Source organism: Sinocyclocheilus rhinocerous, unplaced genomic scaffold (assembly GCF_001515625.1).
Source record: "Sinocyclocheilus rhinocerous isolate Xijiao unplaced genomic scaffold, SAMN03320098_v1.1 scaffold974, whole genome shotgun sequence".
NCBI classification, from domain to species: Eukaryota; Metazoa; Chordata; class Actinopteri; order Cypriniformes; family Cyprinidae; genus Sinocyclocheilus; species Sinocyclocheilus rhinocerous.
The window spans coordinates 601,883-619,436 of record NW_015627262.1 but is presented as its reverse complement, the minus strand read 5'-3'; the positions used below and the strand labels follow the sequence as shown (position 1 = coordinate 619,436).

The 17,554-nt window shown below is 34.2% G+C and overlaps 2 protein-coding genes across 2 annotated transcripts in view; both read left to right on the top strand.

The window, feature by feature from the left end:
- LOC107726723 (mitochondrial ornithine transporter 1-like) overlaps positions 1–9,110 on the top strand; it is a 12,054-nt gene extending 2,944 nt beyond the window's left edge. Inside the window, exons 3-5 of the mRNA XM_016536417.1 lie at positions 3,397–3,572; positions 3,787–3,945; positions 8,492–9,110. Of these exons, the coding sequence (XP_016391903.1) occupies positions 3,397–3,572; positions 3,787–3,945; positions 8,492–8,613 (457 nt within the window). The 3' untranslated portion in view covers positions 8,614–9,110. The remainder of the gene's footprint in view (positions 1–3,396; positions 3,573–3,786; positions 3,946–8,491) is intronic.
- A 1,695-nt stretch (positions 9,111–10,805) lies between these two features.
- Positions 10,806–16,613, top strand: stoml3a (stomatin (EPB72)-like 3a). The gene is made up of 7 exons (XM_016536443.1): positions 10,806–10,909; positions 11,995–12,098; positions 12,192–12,264; positions 12,396–12,478; positions 12,936–13,139; positions 14,883–15,017; positions 16,381–16,613. Exons 1-7 carry the CDS (start codon positions 10,849–10,851, stop codon positions 16,576–16,578), a joined length of 858 nt encoding a protein of 285 aa, XP_016391929.1. The 5' UTR covers positions 10,806–10,848; the 3' UTR covers positions 16,579–16,613.
- The last annotated feature ends 941 nt before the right edge of the window (positions 16,614–17,554 follow it).

Here is a 17,554-nt window from a genome sequence, read left to right as displayed (position 1 = left end):
ATTGGGACACACCTCTTAATTATTGAATTCAGGTGTTTTAATCAGACCCATTGCCGCAGGTGTATAAAATCAAGCACCTAGCCATGCAGTCTGCATTTACAAACATTTGTGGGGAAAAATGGGTTATTCTGAAGAGCTCAGGGAATTCAAGTGTCGTACTGTGATAGGATACCACTTTTGTAATAAGTCAGTTTTTCATCCCACAATCAACTGTAAATGGTATTATTGAAAAGTGGAAGCGTATAGGAGCATGATGCATAAAGGACGCCAATGCTCTGCTGATTCCATAGCCGAAGAGTTCCAAACTTCCACTGGCATTAATATGAGCACAAAAACTGTGTGGCAGGAGCTTCATGGAATAGGTTTCCATGGCCAAACAGCTGCATGCAAGCCTCACATCACCAAGTACAAATGCAAGCTTTAGATGGATTGGTGTAAAGCACACCACCACTGGACTCTGGAGCAGTGGAAACTTGTTCTGTGGAGTGACGAATCACGCTTCTCTGTTTGGCCGTCTGATGGGCAAGTCTGGGTTTGGCAGATGCCAAGAGAACGTTACCTGCCTGAATGTATTGTGCCAATTGTAAAGTTTGGTGGAGTGGATAGTGGTATGGGACTGTTTTTCAAGGCTAGGCACTTTACTTCCACTGAAGGGAAATCTTAATGCTTCAGCATACCAAGACATTTTGGACAAAGCTATGCTTCCAACTTTGTGGGAATAGTTTGGGGAAGGCTATTTTCTATTCCGGCAAGGTCCATAAAGACATGGTTAGATGAGTTTAGTTTGGAAGAACTTGACTGGCCCGCATAGAACCCTGATCTCAACCCCATCGAACATGTTTGGGATGAACTGGAACATAGATTGCAAGACGTCCTTTTCGTCCAACATCAAAATGACCACAGAAACAATCCAAAATCTTGTGGAAAGCCTTCCCAGAAGAGTGGAAGCTGTTATAGCTGCATGGGGACCAACTCCATATTATTGTCTATGCATTTACAATGTAATTTCATAAAAGTGTAAAGTCCTGTTTGTCTGTATATATTGTCTAGATAGTATATATATATATATGGTATATGTTTTATTTTTTTATTTTTTTCATTTTAATGACATTAAATTGTTTTAATATACCACTGGTGCGGAGCAAACTTATAAATTATTGGTTAATTCAAAATTCATGGTATCATGAATATCAATTGTCAGCAGAATATTTGGGCAAATTACAAGAAAATGTGAAAATATTACCTAATTGTTTCTGTTTAGGATAACATAAATTGCTAGCTGTGAAATTAGCCTTAACGAGACAATGTAGTGAGTCATTTAATTTATACAAATATTTTAAAAATATTAAAGTTGTCATTTTCACGTCAAAAAGCTATTAAACACAATATGATTTGTCTTTTGGTGGAAATGATACTGTGGTGGGAATTTTCAAGAGAGTCCACAGGGTCAAAAGTGTCCATAGTTGACTGATATTGTACATTGTACATTCACATTAATGGAAAACAAAATGATATTACCATGATAGTATCATGTCCAAAAACCCTTTTGGTCCATATTTGTTAGTGCTTGTCCACATGCTGGAGTAACTGTAAAGATACAGAGAAATCATGAAAAAATCTCTGTTCGACACATGAACTGTTAATGTTATATACTGTATATGGTGTGTGTTGAAGTGTTGAACCTCCTCCCCTTTTTGCTACATAGAGTAATTCTGTGTGATTCCAGTAATTAAATGTGCTTATGTTTCACTTGTCCACGCAATATGCATGATGTAATTCAATCCTTTAGGACAGACGCTATGTCATGTGATCCACAGCCTGCGTGTTCAGAGCGCCTGTCTTTATTGGATAAACATTAGATGTTTATAGTCAATAAAGGGTTACAGTTTCTTTCGTGTCACCTCTTAAAATACTATGTAAAACTTCGTAATAATAATGGATTCCAGTAATGGGTTAAAATGGCAATACCATTGTACTTTGATATAAAGGCTAACATGGTACTTACCATGTGATATTTATAAACCTGATATTTTACTATATCATAATATTTCTAACAAAAAATAAATAAACTTTTTATCACATCTGTTTTGGTTTCTGTTCATGGAGCTTTATTCTGAAGTTTATTTTGTTCCAATGTTCCTTTGGTTTCTGATTATCTTCATTGTATGTTTTTGTGAGTTATCCTGTATATTTATATCCCTTAGTTCCCTCTGTTGATTGTCAGTCATTGTCTTTGTGTTAGTGCAAAGCTGTTTCATTGATGTTTACCTTTTGGATTATTCCTCATCCTGAATTGCCTTCTTGTTTAAATAAAGAGCTGCACTTAGATCCGTGCCTCTGGCCTTTTCAGTGCCGCCTTTGCGCTTTCTATTATGCATTTTTTATCTATTATTTTTTGCTAGCATATCTCCACCAATGACGTTTTTTTTTTTTTGAGCAAGGTTCCACTGTCCGGGGATTCAAAAGATAATTACGCCATCATTAGAAAGAAAGAAAGAAAGAAAGAAAGAAAGAAAGAAAGAAAGAAAGAAAGAAAGAAAGAAAGAAAGAAAGAAAGAAAGAAAGAAAGAAAGAAAGAAAGAAAGAAAGAAAGAAAGAAAGAAAGAAAGAAAGAAAGAAAGAAAGAAAGAAAAGAAAAGGAATATTTTACATTAAGAAAATAAAAATATATTCATTAAGATTTAAACAATCTTTGTGTTTGGATACAAAGATTTTTTTATTAATATCAATAAGAATTAAAGCAATAACAAGTATACCATGATGTATAAATACATACTCAATTTAAACAACATTATAACTTTTTATGCATCATACCAATGAGAAATGGTTTACGTTACGCTAACAAGACAATCAAAATAATGTCATAATTTAAAAAATGTATAAAAAAATGTTTTTTAAAATAGACTCTTCTTTTTCTTATGCAAATGTTTTTATTTATTTACATGTTTTTGACAGACCTTGAGAATTCCCAGAAATACCTGTTTTGTTTTTGTAATATCTGTCATCAATTACTCATCCTCATGTGGTTACCATGTGCATTTTTCTTTGGTATTCAAAGGAAGGTATTTTTAAGAATGTTGGTAACCAAAATGTTTTGTTGACTATTAGCTTCCATGGTATGGTCAGGAAAAACACTGAAACGTTTCTCAAAATATGTATTGATTGATTGGTTGGTTGTTCCAAATACAAGTTTGGAATGACATGAGTGTGAGTAAATTATGACCTCATTTAAATTTTTGGGCAAATGAACTTATTAAGGGGCTGAATTTGGTTGAAGCCATCTACTGTTCCTAAGTTCAGAGTACCTATTATGTTATTGAACTTGGACAAATATGACCTCGAAATCATAGTTGTCCCGTAGTTTATATCTTGCTGAAATTCCTTTCTCTCTTTCAGCACAGTGTGGTCTGTTGTGAGAAATGTGCTACGGACAAATGGTCCTCTGGGTTTCTATCAGGGTCTCACCACCACTATAGTCCGTGAGGTACCTGGATACTTCTGTTTCTTTGGAGGATATGAACTCAGCCGCTCAATGTTTGCCCAACACATGGGCAGAGACAAAGAGCACATAGGTCAGTCCATGGGAAGGCCACTTAAAATTCAAAATTCTGTCACCATATACTCATCTTCATGTCACTGCAAACCCGTATGACGTTCTTTCTTGTGTGGAAGATATTTTAAAGAATGTCCTTTTCCTTCATTTCATTCTTCTGTGGAAAAGAACAGCTTGGACGATTCTTCTCTATAAACAGGAAATTCTGCTCAGTGTCCACGTGTTTCTGACAGGTGTTGTGCCATTGATGTTCAGCGGTGGTTTTGGCGGTGCCTGTCTGTGGTTGGTTGTGTACCCCATAGACTGTGTGAAGTCTCGCATCCAGGTTCTGTCTTTAGCCGGGAAACAGGAAGGCTTCCTCAAGACTCTTATGGGGATTTTACGAAATGAGGGTGAGATTTCAGTATTTATTTTTGTTTCAAAACCTAGTGACGCATAATGGATGCAACATCCTGTCTGTCATGAAACCTCATAAGTGATCAATTCTGGGCACAAGGAAACTCAACTTATTGTTTAATACACTTTGCCGTTACCTAGTATAATAGCCTGATACTCTAATAAGCCTAAAACTGCACAGTACACAAATATTGAGTAAAATAATCAATGTACTACTATCTTTTAATTATTGAATGAAATATATAGTATGTAGTGTAATTATGATCAGAGGCATCATGCCCATTCAAACCGAGGGGCGCATACCTCCTCAGATTTCTGAGCCAACAGGATTTTGAATGCAGCTTTCAAAAGACAAACAATAAATATTTTTACGTTTGATAATTGATAAAGTTCCTTGATCATTGCAGGTACAAAATTAGGTTACACTTTATTTCGATAGTCCCCTTTAGACATTCTACTAACTATAAGTAACATTGTAACTACATGTCAACTACATGTCAACTAATTCTCATTAATTTGCAACTACATGTCTACTAACTCTCAGAGTAGACTGTTAGGGTAGGTTTAGGGTTAGTAGAATAAGTTGACAAAGAAAGTGTTAGAAGATATTAAGCAGACAGTCTACTAATACTCTACTAACTGCTAGTTGACATGTAGTTGCAAAGTTACTTGCTGTTAATAGAATGTCTAAAGTGGACTATCGAAATAAAGTGTTACCCAAAATTAATACAGGAGATGTTTTCAAATGAGTTATTCTCAAGAAACAGTGCCACTTGTGCCAGAAAATGTAGCTGTTGTTATGATGTCTGACAATCTTAACCCCTGTTAAACCTGACATATGAAATAATAGTCAGAAAATCATCTTTTTTTTTTATTATTGAACAGTTTATTGAACTGAATTTATTTAGAAAAAAAAACAGAAAGAAATCTAAATAATAAAGTTTGCATATGCGTTTGCACTTTATATGGCTAGAAAGATGCAATTTTTATAGCATGTAATGTAAATCAAGGCGTTCTTCTTAACAGTATAGCATACTATTTACTAGGGCTGTGAATCTTTGGGTAGACAGCGAATCAATTCGATTCACGATTCATAGGTTTTCGATTCAAGAATGATTTTTGCAAATTCACAAATTACTAATTATCAAATTTAAAATTATGGCTTAAAGGGTTAGTCGAACCAAAAATGAAAATGTTGTTCCAAACCCATAAGACGTTTATTCATCAGAAAATACTTTTTAAAGGAATAGTTCACCCAAAAATGAAAATTTGCTGATACTTTACTCCCCCTCAGGCCATCCAAGATGTACAGTCATGTGAAAAAGAAAGGGCACCCTATTGAATTCCCTGGCTTTCCATATCAGGACGTAATAAAATAATAAAAATCTGGTCCTTAGCAGGTCTTAAAATCTGGAAAATAAAACTTCAGATGAACAACAACACATGACATATCACACCGTGTCATTATTTATGTAACAAAAACTAGGCCAAAATGGAAAAGCCATGGGTGACAGATCCACTTTTAGATCATGGCTCAAATATGCTTGCTTGACTTCTGTTTGTTAATAGACTTTTAATGGATGGACAACGAGATAATATTAATAATATCTTCATTTTTGTTTTAAAGATGAGGGATTGAAAAGACATGAGTTTGAGTAAATGTTTTGTCTTTTTGTTTTTGGTTCAAATGTCCCTTCAAACCAACTTGTGTACCTTCTGATCAATCAGTCTTGGGTAGAACATTTAAAAAATATATTATTTATTAATGTAGCAAACAATTTCAGCACATTTCCAGAGCTATAACTACAAAAAAAAAAAAGGGGGTTACACTTTATTTTGATAGTCCACTTTAGACATTCTATTAACTATAAGTAACTTTGTAACTACATGTCAACTAATTCTCATTAATTTGCAACTACATGTCTACTAACTCTCAGAGTAGACTGTTAGGGTAGGTTTAGGGTTAGTAGAATAAGTTGACAAAGAAAGTGTTAGAAGATATTAAGCAGACAGTCTACTAATACTCTACTAACTGCTAGTTGACATGTAGTTGCAAAGTTACTTGCTGTTAATAGAATGTCTAAAGTGGACTATCGAAATAAAGTGTTACCCAAAATTAATACAGGAGATGTTTTCAAATGAGTTATTCTCAAGAAACAGTGCCACTTGTGCCAGAAAATGTAGCTGTTGTTATGATGTCTGACAATCTTAACCCCTGTTAAACCTGACATATGAAATAATAGTCAGAAAATCATCTTTTTTTTTTATTATTGAACAGTTTATTGAACTGAATTTATTTAGAAAAAAAAACAGAAAGAAATCTAAATAATAAAGTTTGCATATGCGTTTGCACTTTATATGGCTAGAAAGATGCAATTTTTATAGCATGTAATGTAAATCAAGGCGTTCTTCTTAACAGTATAGCATACTATTTACTAGGGCTGTGAATCTTTGGGTAGACAGCGAATCAATTCGATTCACGATTCATAGCTTTTCGATTCGATTCAAGAACGATTTTTGCAAATTCAGAACGATTCGATTCACAGTTAAATTTGATTCTATTCTATTCGATTCTGCATTCTTTTTCACATTTTGTCACACCATCATTTCAAAAGTGACAGAAATGTCAAATACAATAATTTTATGTATGTATGTATTATTATTTTTTTTTTCTTATCTCTTACTTTAAATTTGCCATAAGAAATCAAATACACTGCTGGACAATAATCAATCATTTGTAATCTATAATTTTTTCCTAATGGCAATTTTATGATTGTTTTATATACTACAAACAATTATTTCAATTTTCTGCACAGAATTAGGTAGAAAATATACTTTATAGTTTCTGTACTGTAATAAATGACATGTCAATTAGCACTGCATTATTCATAAATTGTATTTATTTATTGTGTTTATTGCCTTAACGTTTCACCAGTTCATTCTGCTTTTTATTCAGCTTAGCTGCAGCATAGATGCCTTTGTCCATATTAGGCATTTCCTGGCACGTCAAGTTCTTTGAGCGCAAGATCCCTTCTCTTTCAGTGCGAAAATGTCTTTTTCTCATTTTCATAAAATAAAATGCTATAGTATTGAACTTTTCCTCTCCATCGGCGAATGATGATTCTGAAAGAAACGTGCCTGATGTTTGTTTGCTATAGCAACAAACGCTACTTTCATGCATCTGATTATTAGATAAACCTCGCGTTCTTAGATGTGTGCTCCCGGCGCCTATTTATACTATAGTCGCACCGGTAGTGACGTCATGGCTGTCGCCGGCCAATGAGTTGGTGTTTTTTTCAATGTATGCTTCAGACACGGGTCACGACGAGGCGTCCCCATAGCGACCCCTAGAGGACGCAGTTCGAAGTTCCCATGAAAGGGAACTACTTTACTTTAGCATTACTGGCCACGAATAGGCTACTAATGAGAGATCACACAACAGCTGCTCAAAAAATGTGTCAGTGAGACGAACGGAGTGCAAGCGCAATGCTGTGACAGTCACAGGCGGTAAATAGTGGAGCGCGTGAAGGAGAGATGCGAGGGCACGAACACTGTTCAATTCGAATTTGATTCATTCGATTCTTAGCGTTTTAAATCGATTACTGTCCGAAATCGACGATTCACGATAAATCCATCCATGTTTCAAGATCGATGCATTGCATCGTCAGGGTTTGTAATCGTTACACCCTTACTACTTACATATATCAGTTATCACTCTATATCTCTCAATAATATGCCTTAGTAAGATGATATTTAAATGCTTAGTTTTATGAGCTCGGTTTTTATTGTGGCGGGACAAAACTTATCATTGTATTGCATTGCAATATATTTCAGAGAACAAATAAACTTTCCTCAAAAGTCTGATGTATCATATTTGATGCTCAAAATTTAGCATGATTTTTCTTTGTAAAAATGAAGTATTGATAAGTCATTCCAGCAAGCATTCATCTTGAAATATTACTAACAATATAAAATAACAATAAAAAACTAATTTCACAGCAAAAAGACACATTTACCACAACTTGAAGAGGGATGTTTTTAGAATTATGCTAAAATCCTTTTACTTGCTAAAAAGTATAAACTATTGATCAGACAATGCAGTAGTTTTTGTACAACAGGTTTTTTCAGCGAGATTTGATCATGTTGATCATTTAAAGGCCTTAAATGATCAGATTTGTCTGTATCAGGCTTAATTAACCCTATACAACAGGGTTAAGTCAGAAAGACAAACCATTTTCTTTAAATTGTTTTAAAGGGGAACATGTCACAAAACAGCAGGGTTGAATAGTGTTTTTGAAAAAATTCAACATACATCTAAATAAAAAGAAACATTTAAGTTAGCATTTCATTTTAAAATTCGTATGATACAGTATTAATAGTATCAGTATAGTACGACATGAGGACACTGATATAACACATAATGGACATCGCCACTGTTCCCTGAGAAATAAAACTGGATCAGATTGATAACTGCATCATATGATAAAACAAAATAATTTCTTTTTGATTGCAGTGTGTTATATTCTGCCATCTTGTTTGCAGGAGTGGCGCCTCTGTATTCCGGTTTGACCCCAACTATGATCCGAACATTTCCTGCCAATGGAACGCTCTTTTTAGCATATGAAGTCAGCCGCAAGATAATGATGCAACAGTTTGAACAATGAGTCCAGTCTGCAAGATTCTCTGAAAGATTCAACTTTTAAGACCAATGACTTATCATCCATATCTGCTGGTCACATGTTAGCAAACAGGGAAAGCAATTTATTTAGTTAAATCTTCATTCTTCCAGGAAGTAGCTGATGTTATAAAAATGTTACAATTCATTTTGCATTACTCAACTTAAATAATTGTTTTAAATATATTCATATAATACCAGTTCTATTAGTTAGTGGGCATACTGGATTGTGTGATATCATAGGCAGCAATACTACTGAATACAGTATGCAGTACAGGAGACAACACATAATGTCATAATGCCAAGAAAAGTTTTTCCATTTATATATAGGTATATATATCTACCGTTTACACACAGCCTGTCTCTGTGGTGAGTTGCTCTTGATTACATGTGACTCTCAAGACCACTGTTGCCTTATTAATGAGGTCTTGGTATACACATATCTGAACTACTTTGAAGGCTGAAAAGACCTATGTTTGACAAATGTGTGGGCTTTATTAAATATTTTGAATTATTTACAAAGTAATACTTTCAATATTAATTCATTTCTATATTTTATTAAAGCAGCACTATGTAACTTTTTCTGTGTTCAAAATTTGCAAAATGTATAAAATGAGCGAGTACATCATGAATTATTCTTCCAAACCACGTTTTTATCTTATTCCTAATCACTACGGTACACTTATAATAAGTACTTATATTTGGACTATTGTAGCCTGGTCGGGTCGTCACCGCTGCGGAGTAACACATACCTGCGTGAATCGCCATAGACATAAACTTAGAGAAGTAGCTCCGGTTGGAATGTTCTTCCGCGGGATGTGTGCAGTTCTGTTTATTAAACGCTAGAGCACCAAAAGTTACATAGTGCTGCTTTAATGAGAGAAAAACTATAAATATTAATAACATTTTAATTATTTAAGGATAATCAAATAATTAAGTCAAGCTACAAAATCCTTTTTTTTTTCTAACTAGAGATTATAAAATATACAATCTACCAAAGGCATACCTACAAACTTTATGAAAGAAAACGTAGATGAATGACAAAGAAAATGTAAATGTGTTATTACAAGAAACATCAAACCATGGTTTTGGCAAACTGAAATTTCAATTAAAATAGTGTATATATAAAATACATGTGACAACCTGCCCCAACATGCCAAAAAAATAAATAAAAAATGACAAACCATGTCTGTAGGCTACCTTATGGAAACCCGTTTCCGGCACTGAATAAAAAATATATTAAAAAAAGGGTTATTGCAATTTTTTATCTCACAATTCTTGACTTTTTTTTCACAGAATTGTGAGATATAAACTCGCAATTGCGAGATAAAAACTTGCCATTCTGACTTTTTTTCTCGTAAATGCGAGTTTATATCTCGCAATTCTGACTTTTTTTCTTGCAATTCTGACTTTATGTCTCGCAATTGCAAGTTTATATTACGCAATTCTGACTTTATTTCTCAGAATTGTGAGTTTATATCTTACAATTATGACTTTTTAACTCGCACTTGCGAGTTTATATCACGCAATTCTGAGGAAAAAAAAGTCCGAATTGTGAGATAAAAAGTCGCAATTACCTTTTTTATTTTTTATTCAGTGGCGGAAACGGGCTTCCATAGTACCTAAATAGACTTCATATCAAATTAAACAATTTCGATCTATCCAGACAGATTTTGTGGGAAATTGCATACATACAATATTTTCCACAATCATCCGCATGGAGGAGCAAACATCTGCCAAAAGGGGCTAAAAGTGTTCACAAGGTCTAGCTTCAACCAATAGCTACAGCAATAATATGATACTGGAATTTCAGTTTAGAGAACACAACACACAGGTTATATCTAGTCATATATCAGCATCTGTCGTGTTATTTCACAGCTCATATTTCCACTGCCATGTAATCTATCCAGAAATCTATGAATTACAAATGTCCTACTACAGCTATAACAATATTTGATCAAAAAATAAAAAAAACTGCCTGCAAAACTCTGAACAAATAAAATATTTTGAAAATAATTTATTTTGCACCTCATAATATACAGGTTGATGGTATTCACATCTGATATGAAATGAGTCAGAATTTTCCTCTCCTCCAGCTTTGCTCTGCATGCACCTGGTCTAATGGGAAGCAGGACACACCCTTATGGGAAGGTGAGCACATATTGCAAGCTCCTGTTACCTGCTGTCTGCAGCAACACATCTCAAGTTTGTAGCGCTCTTCAACATGGACACCGTAATCAGGGTCCAAAACCAGCAGACTGAGAGTAGCAGACATATAATACAAGGTATGCCTTTATACGTTTCTGTATCTTGAACAAAATCTTAAAAATATTCAAAATAAATATTACAATTTTTTAAACTGTAACTTGAAAAATGGCAATAAAATCGAAAAAAAATTCTATTGTATAATAACAATGCCACATGGCAACAGTTTTACCCTAAGTTCAGTCTTTCATGACTAAGTTCATAAGGAGAGTGAAAGGTACAGTTAAGCATGATCGTTAAGTCAGTAGGAGTGTCTCAGTGGTATTTGATATGTTTACCTGACATTCAGTCTACAGTTAAAAAGAAATGTAATATCCCACTGATTAAACAATATCAGGGCATTTTCATAATGTCTGGTTTGCATGTATTACAACCTTCACAAGCAGATTTGAAAAGGCTTCTTTAATAATGTTTAAATTTTGTGGCTATTTATTTTATTTTTTATTTTTTTTTAGTAACAGGAATGAAGGCTGAGCTGACTAATTGTGAAAGGTACAGTTAAGCATGATCGTTAAGTCAGTAGGAGTGTCTCAGTGGTATTTGATATGTTTACCTGACATTCAGTCTACAGTTAAAAAGAAATGTAATATCCCACTGATTAAACAATATCAGGGCATTTTCATAATGTCTGGTTTGCATGTATTACAACCTTCACAAGCAGATTTGAAAAGGCTTCTTTAATAATGTTTAAATTTTGTGGCTATTTATTTTTTTTTATTATTATTTTTTAGTAACAGGAATGAAGGCTGAGCTGACTAATTGTAATATGAAAATTGAATTTTGAAAATCGATTCTTGTCTTTCCACAATGGTGAAGAAAAATGTCAAAATTGATTGATTGATTGATTTTGGGGAAACGTAGTAAGTAGTGACATGATTGTAAAATGTTACAAGTTAGTAGAAATAGCAGACAAATAAATATTATGCTTTGGTAACATAAATTAGTTAATTTAAAAATGGATCAATATTAATGCAGCTGAGGTGATATCTAATAGTTTTTAGAAAAGGAATGTGGGATGTGTGTCTCTTATGTTTTTAAAAACAGTCATGGGACAACAAAGTGTACCATATTCAAGCATAATTCATGTTGGCTCCATGTCTTACAGATGATAAACCTCCCTCACTGGGATGCTTTGGCTGGTTCATTATCTTTATCGCCATCATTATCACTATAGGATTGTTTCCTGTTACCATGTTTATGTGCATCAAGGTAGATTTTCCACAGACAATCAATGTATTGTTCAATACAGTAATTATCATCTATGTAAATGATGACTGTATGTACAATGTACTCCACTCTTAGATTGTGAAGGAGTATGAAAGGGCTGTGATCTTTCGATTAGGTCGTATTGTGGACAAGAAACCAAAAGGACCTGGTATGACAAAGTTTCTCATTTAAATATAGTTTTTTGCTATAATTTAATGTTATTAATAAAGAGCATCCCTCATTTTAATTGATTTAAATATATAACTGTCTACATTTGTATATTATTTATACATATTATAGGAATTTTCTTTGTGCTGCCATGTACTGATACATTCAGGAAGGTGGACTTGAGAACGGTGACATTTGATATTCCTGCTCAAGAGGTACGTATTATATATTATATTATTAATTATATAATGTACATACTATTATAGCATTTTTAAAATAATTTTAATTAGCTTTTATTTTATAGCTTTCATTTTGTTTAAAAAATGTTCATTTTATTTATTTATCATTTTATTTAAAATATTAAAATAAATATATATAATATATACACATATAAATATATGTATAGTGAACATTTAAAATATTTAAAATTATTTAAAATTTCAAGTTTAAGTTTTTCATCTAATATTTATGTTTTATTTTATTTCAGCTTTAATTTAATGAACAAAAAAATATTTTTCATAGCTCTTATGACAATACAAAGTTTGCCAAATTAAACCGGCATACCAATAGATTGTTAAATAAACAAGATTTGGCAAGCTAAATCTGAATACATAATGTAAAGTTTTGGATCAGTATATGAAAAGATGAGTATCTGTGTTTATGTGAGAACAGTTCCTGACAAAGGACTCCGTGACCGTAAGTGTGGATGGTGTGGTGTACTTTCGTGTCTTTGACCCGATCTGTTCCGTGGCCAACGTGTCCAATGCAGACCATGCAACACAGCTGTTGGCACAGACCACCCTGCGAAATGTCCTGGGCACAAAGAGCCTGTCAGAGCTGCTGTCTGATAGAGAGGGCATCTCAAACAACATGCAGGTACATGAACTCTCAGAGCAGCAGTACAGGGGGCACCGTAACTGGGGGAAGCTTAGGACAATTTCAGTGGCCCTGACCAGAAAGGGCGCCCAATGGGGGAATGAATACATTGAATACATTTATTTATTTGTTTTTAATTTCTGCAAGTTTGGGCCTCCATAGAATGCAGCTCCTTTCCGTACAACGACGGTTCATTCTGACCACATCTGGCAACTTCCAAAGGGACAAAAAGATGCAAAACATATCACAAAGTAGTCGATTGGATTTATGCATAATATTACAGACCTTTAGAAGTTACACGGTTGGTTTTTGTGATGAACATAATGAAATTATGTTCATCAGAACATACAGCAATGAGCTCACAAACTGCTGCGACTCGATCGCTGAATCAGTGAGTTGAATTAGAGAACCTAATCATTTAAATTCACTAATAATAATTCAGTCATTTTGGTATGTTCCTCATCCAAAGTTATTTTATAGCATCAGAATATGCTAATTTTATTGTGCTTTTGTAACATTATGCACTGTAAAAAAAATTCCGTAAAATTTATGGTAGAAAAACGGCAGCTGTGGTTGCCGGAATTTTACCGTAAAAAATACAGTAGCAACGTTTTAGGTTTTAACTTAAATTTACAGTTAAATACCGTAATTTCATTAACTGATATAATGTTAATATACCAACCTATTGAAGTACTGAAATCTGTTTTGTACCTTTGTAATACACTGATAACCACCAAATGCAGGTGGTGATGAGAAAGTCACATGATGAACCAAAGCAGCTTTTAAATAATAACATATAAAGAAGGTGCACAGTGTCATTCACACAAACACCAAACACCATCATGGTAACACACATGAAACTGAAATAATGCAATAAACATTAATTTAACAACATTAGGTGTAACACACAACCCTAATATACAAAACTGATAAGAAAAAAACTAAGAAGAAACATAATTTCAACAAAAAAACATCAAATTTGAAATGTAACGCAGGGAATTCTGGGAATGTCAATTTACAGTTATTCACTGTAAATTAAACGGTCTTTTTCACTTTCAAAAACGGTATACTACCGTAAAATTAATGTCCAATACATGTAATGTCCAATACAGTTTTTCACCGTATATAGTAGAGGAATTTACCGTTAACCATTTAACAGGTTTTTACTGTAGCATTTTTAGTCTTTTACCGTTAAATTCACAGTAATTTTTTACAGTGTGGTGTTGTGTCTGAAATCGCCCACATACCCAATTTCATACATTAGTTCTCTAATATAGTTCACTTTTAAAAGAGTCAATGAAAACAAGTCTCATGCACCAGAAGGGCTTCCGCTCTTTCTAAGATTGTGCTTGCTGCTAAATGAAATTGCTTTTTGTTAAGCACAATGCTTACCTGCACAAGCGTTTACTGCTAAATTTGTCATAGATGTGGAAATTCATTTGCCGTGAACCCTTGCAGTGCATGGGTATTCTCTAGCTGCTAAGTGTATATTGTTTGTACACTCTTTATCACGGTGCATTATGGGATATGGGATGTCCAGTATGGTTTCAGACATAACTACTAATGGATGTCCCCTCTATCCCCTTTATAATGGTAAGAGGGAGCAATTTTGGACACAGCCCAGAATTATTTATTTGCTATTAAACTGATGCTTCAGCTGTAAAGCTAAACCCAGGGATCTGCCCACAAGAAGGGTATATCATATTCCCAGATCCTGACAGCTTTGTATCATCTTGATGACAGATTGCCTTGGATGAGGCCACTAGCGTATGGGGCATTAAAGTGGAGCGAGTGGAGATAAAGGATGTTAAACTGCCCGTCCAGCTTCAGAGAGCCATGGCTGCAGAAGCTGAAGCAACTCGAGAAGCCCGTGCAAAGGTGAGACCACCACAACAAACTCTCATGCAGTCATTCATGTACAAATATTTAATTATGAAAGTCAATACTGCCCAAATAATGGACCCAACACTGAATTTAGGTGCATAAATATCACAGGCACAAAATAGTGCACTCATTATGAATATTTATTATTTAGTTTCAACAACACGGTGTATTCTGAAGAAGACCTCTATTGTTGCAGTGCATTGTCTAAGCAAATACATATAATCCACACTGAACACAATGGCAACAGATCCTTAAATATAATGTATCTAAAATTGTACACAAACTCTCACAGCCAACTAACTGTAGAATTATCTTTTTTTCTGGATTCATGTGGAAAATAAGGTTTATCAGTGACTAAAAACCAAAATTTGGTGCCATACTAGCTAACTGCTGTTGAGTGATACATTAAGCAAATTTGCAACCATGTTACCCATTGTGGCATAGGTTTTAAAGGGGTCATATGATGTTGCTAAAAAGAACAGTATTTGGTGTATTTGGTGTAATGAAATGTGTTTATGCGGTTTAAGGTTCAAAAAACACATTATTTTCCACACACTGTACATTATTGTTTCTCCTCTATGCCCCGCCTTTCTGAAACGCGTCGATTTTTACAAAGCTCATCGGTCTAGAGTGAGCGGAGGCCGGCTTGAGTGAGCGGATATCGTCCTCTTTTGGAAGACCAAACAAAGTAGTTTCGCTTTCACAACGAAGCACACAGCGTCTTTACGACATGGGGGCGGAAACAACAAAACTACAGCGAGAATAAAAGTTACGCCTTCTTTCTTTGCGTGAACATTTGGGCGGCGTTATGCAAATCTTCCCACATAGCGACGTAGACGCGTCGTTAGAACGAGCTGTTTTAGGTAGGCGTGGCTGACTCTTAACTTTTATAAAGAATATCTCTTTGGATTTGAGACTTTAGTCTTTGCAACTTTACAGATCTTTTTTATGCACCAAGAGCTTGTAACACTCCAAAGAGAAAGGAAAAATTTAAATCGCATCATATGACCCCTTTAATAATTGTATTATTGTTATTATTATTATTATTATATAAAATGTAAATTTTGTTTTCAGGCAATACCCCTTATAAACTGGGATATTTTATATATGGGATTTTTATATTAAAAATGTCACACTTCTCCCTTAAGTAATCCGTTTCATCTGAATTGAGATTTCTCCCAAAAGCAATGCTCTACAGGCCCTCTAGGATCATTTGGAGAAAATCAGTGATTACGGCCCTACAGTTTAATATTATAGCGGAGTCAAATACAGAGGAATACATTATGCAGAGGAAAATACATATCAGGCACAACATATAATAACACACTTGAGTCGCTTGTGTCATATCGCTGTGTAGGTAATTGCAGCTGAGGGGGAGATGAACGCCTCGCGGGCACTGAAGGAAGCGTCTCTGGTGATCTCTGAGTCACCATCAGCTCTGCAGCTGCGATACCTCCAGACACTAAACGCCATAGCAGCAGAAAGAAACTCCACCATTATCTTCCCCTTGCCTATTGATATCATTCAGCATTTCACATCCAAAAAGAATGAATGATTTCCATGCTTCTAGTCTTTTTAAAAAGCTGTAATGTGATGTTTTTTTCTCTCTCTGTGAAATAGAATTCAGTGAGACATAATGCAGCCTTGGAAGGAATAGTTCACCCAAAAATGAAAATATGCTGAAAATTCACTCATCCTCAGGCCATCCGAGATGAGTTAGCATCCTCTGTTGTGAATGGGTGCCATCAGAATGAGTCAAAACAGCTGATAACAACATCACAGTAACACTTTAGTTAATAAAGTGTGACCAGCATCACAATAATTCACAAGTAATCCACACGACTCCAGTCCATCAACTAACATCCAAGGTGTTTTAACTTAAAATTACTTCATGTAATCGATAGATTTGTCCAAATCGGTTCTGATGAAGAAACAAACTCATCGACATCTTGGATGGCCTCACGCAGGGCTGTCGCTGGGGTATGCAGAGAGCAAATTTTCATTTGAGTGAACTATTTATTTAATAACTGGAAAGTGAAAAGGCTTCTGAGGTATTTTATTAGTAATGAGATATATATATATATATAAAGTTCATACTATTATAATTATATATTAGCAATAATAATAATAATAATAATAATATATTAGTTAATATTATTTTTCTAGACTCTTGAAAACTGTCTTCCCTCAAAAGTTGTACTTTTTAAATGAGTTGAAAGTCAGCTTTAAGAAACAGTGCTTTTATATTGTCTTTTAATATTTAAACCCAAAGTGCAATAAAGTGCAACATAATCATCAAAAGAGTTTTTGAATGCATCACAACAGTGATTAGCTACACTAACGAGGTTTGAACTAAACAAATTATACCACAGCTTTAAGACATGCTTTTCCATTAAAGTGTTGTAACAGATCACACATAAAGCTCATACAAGCTGTACAACACAAATTAGGAGAGAAAAAAAAAAAACAATCATTAGGACATTTCATTAACACAATCCATGTTACAGTCCTCCCTTAAATATCCAATGACA

Coding starts and splice junctions, on each gene's coding strand:
- stoml3a (XM_016536443.1), top strand. CDS start 10,849: ATGGACACCGTAATCAGGGTCCAAAACCAGCAGACTGAGAGTAGCAGA. Junction 12,265..12,395: donor CAAGAAACCAAAAGGACCTG/GTATGACAAAGT, acceptor TACATATTATAG/GAATTTTCTTTGTGCTGCCA. Junction 15,018..16,380: donor CTCGAGAAGCCCGTGCAAAG/GTGAGACCACCA, acceptor ATCGCTGTGTAG/GTAATTGCAGCTGAGGGGGA.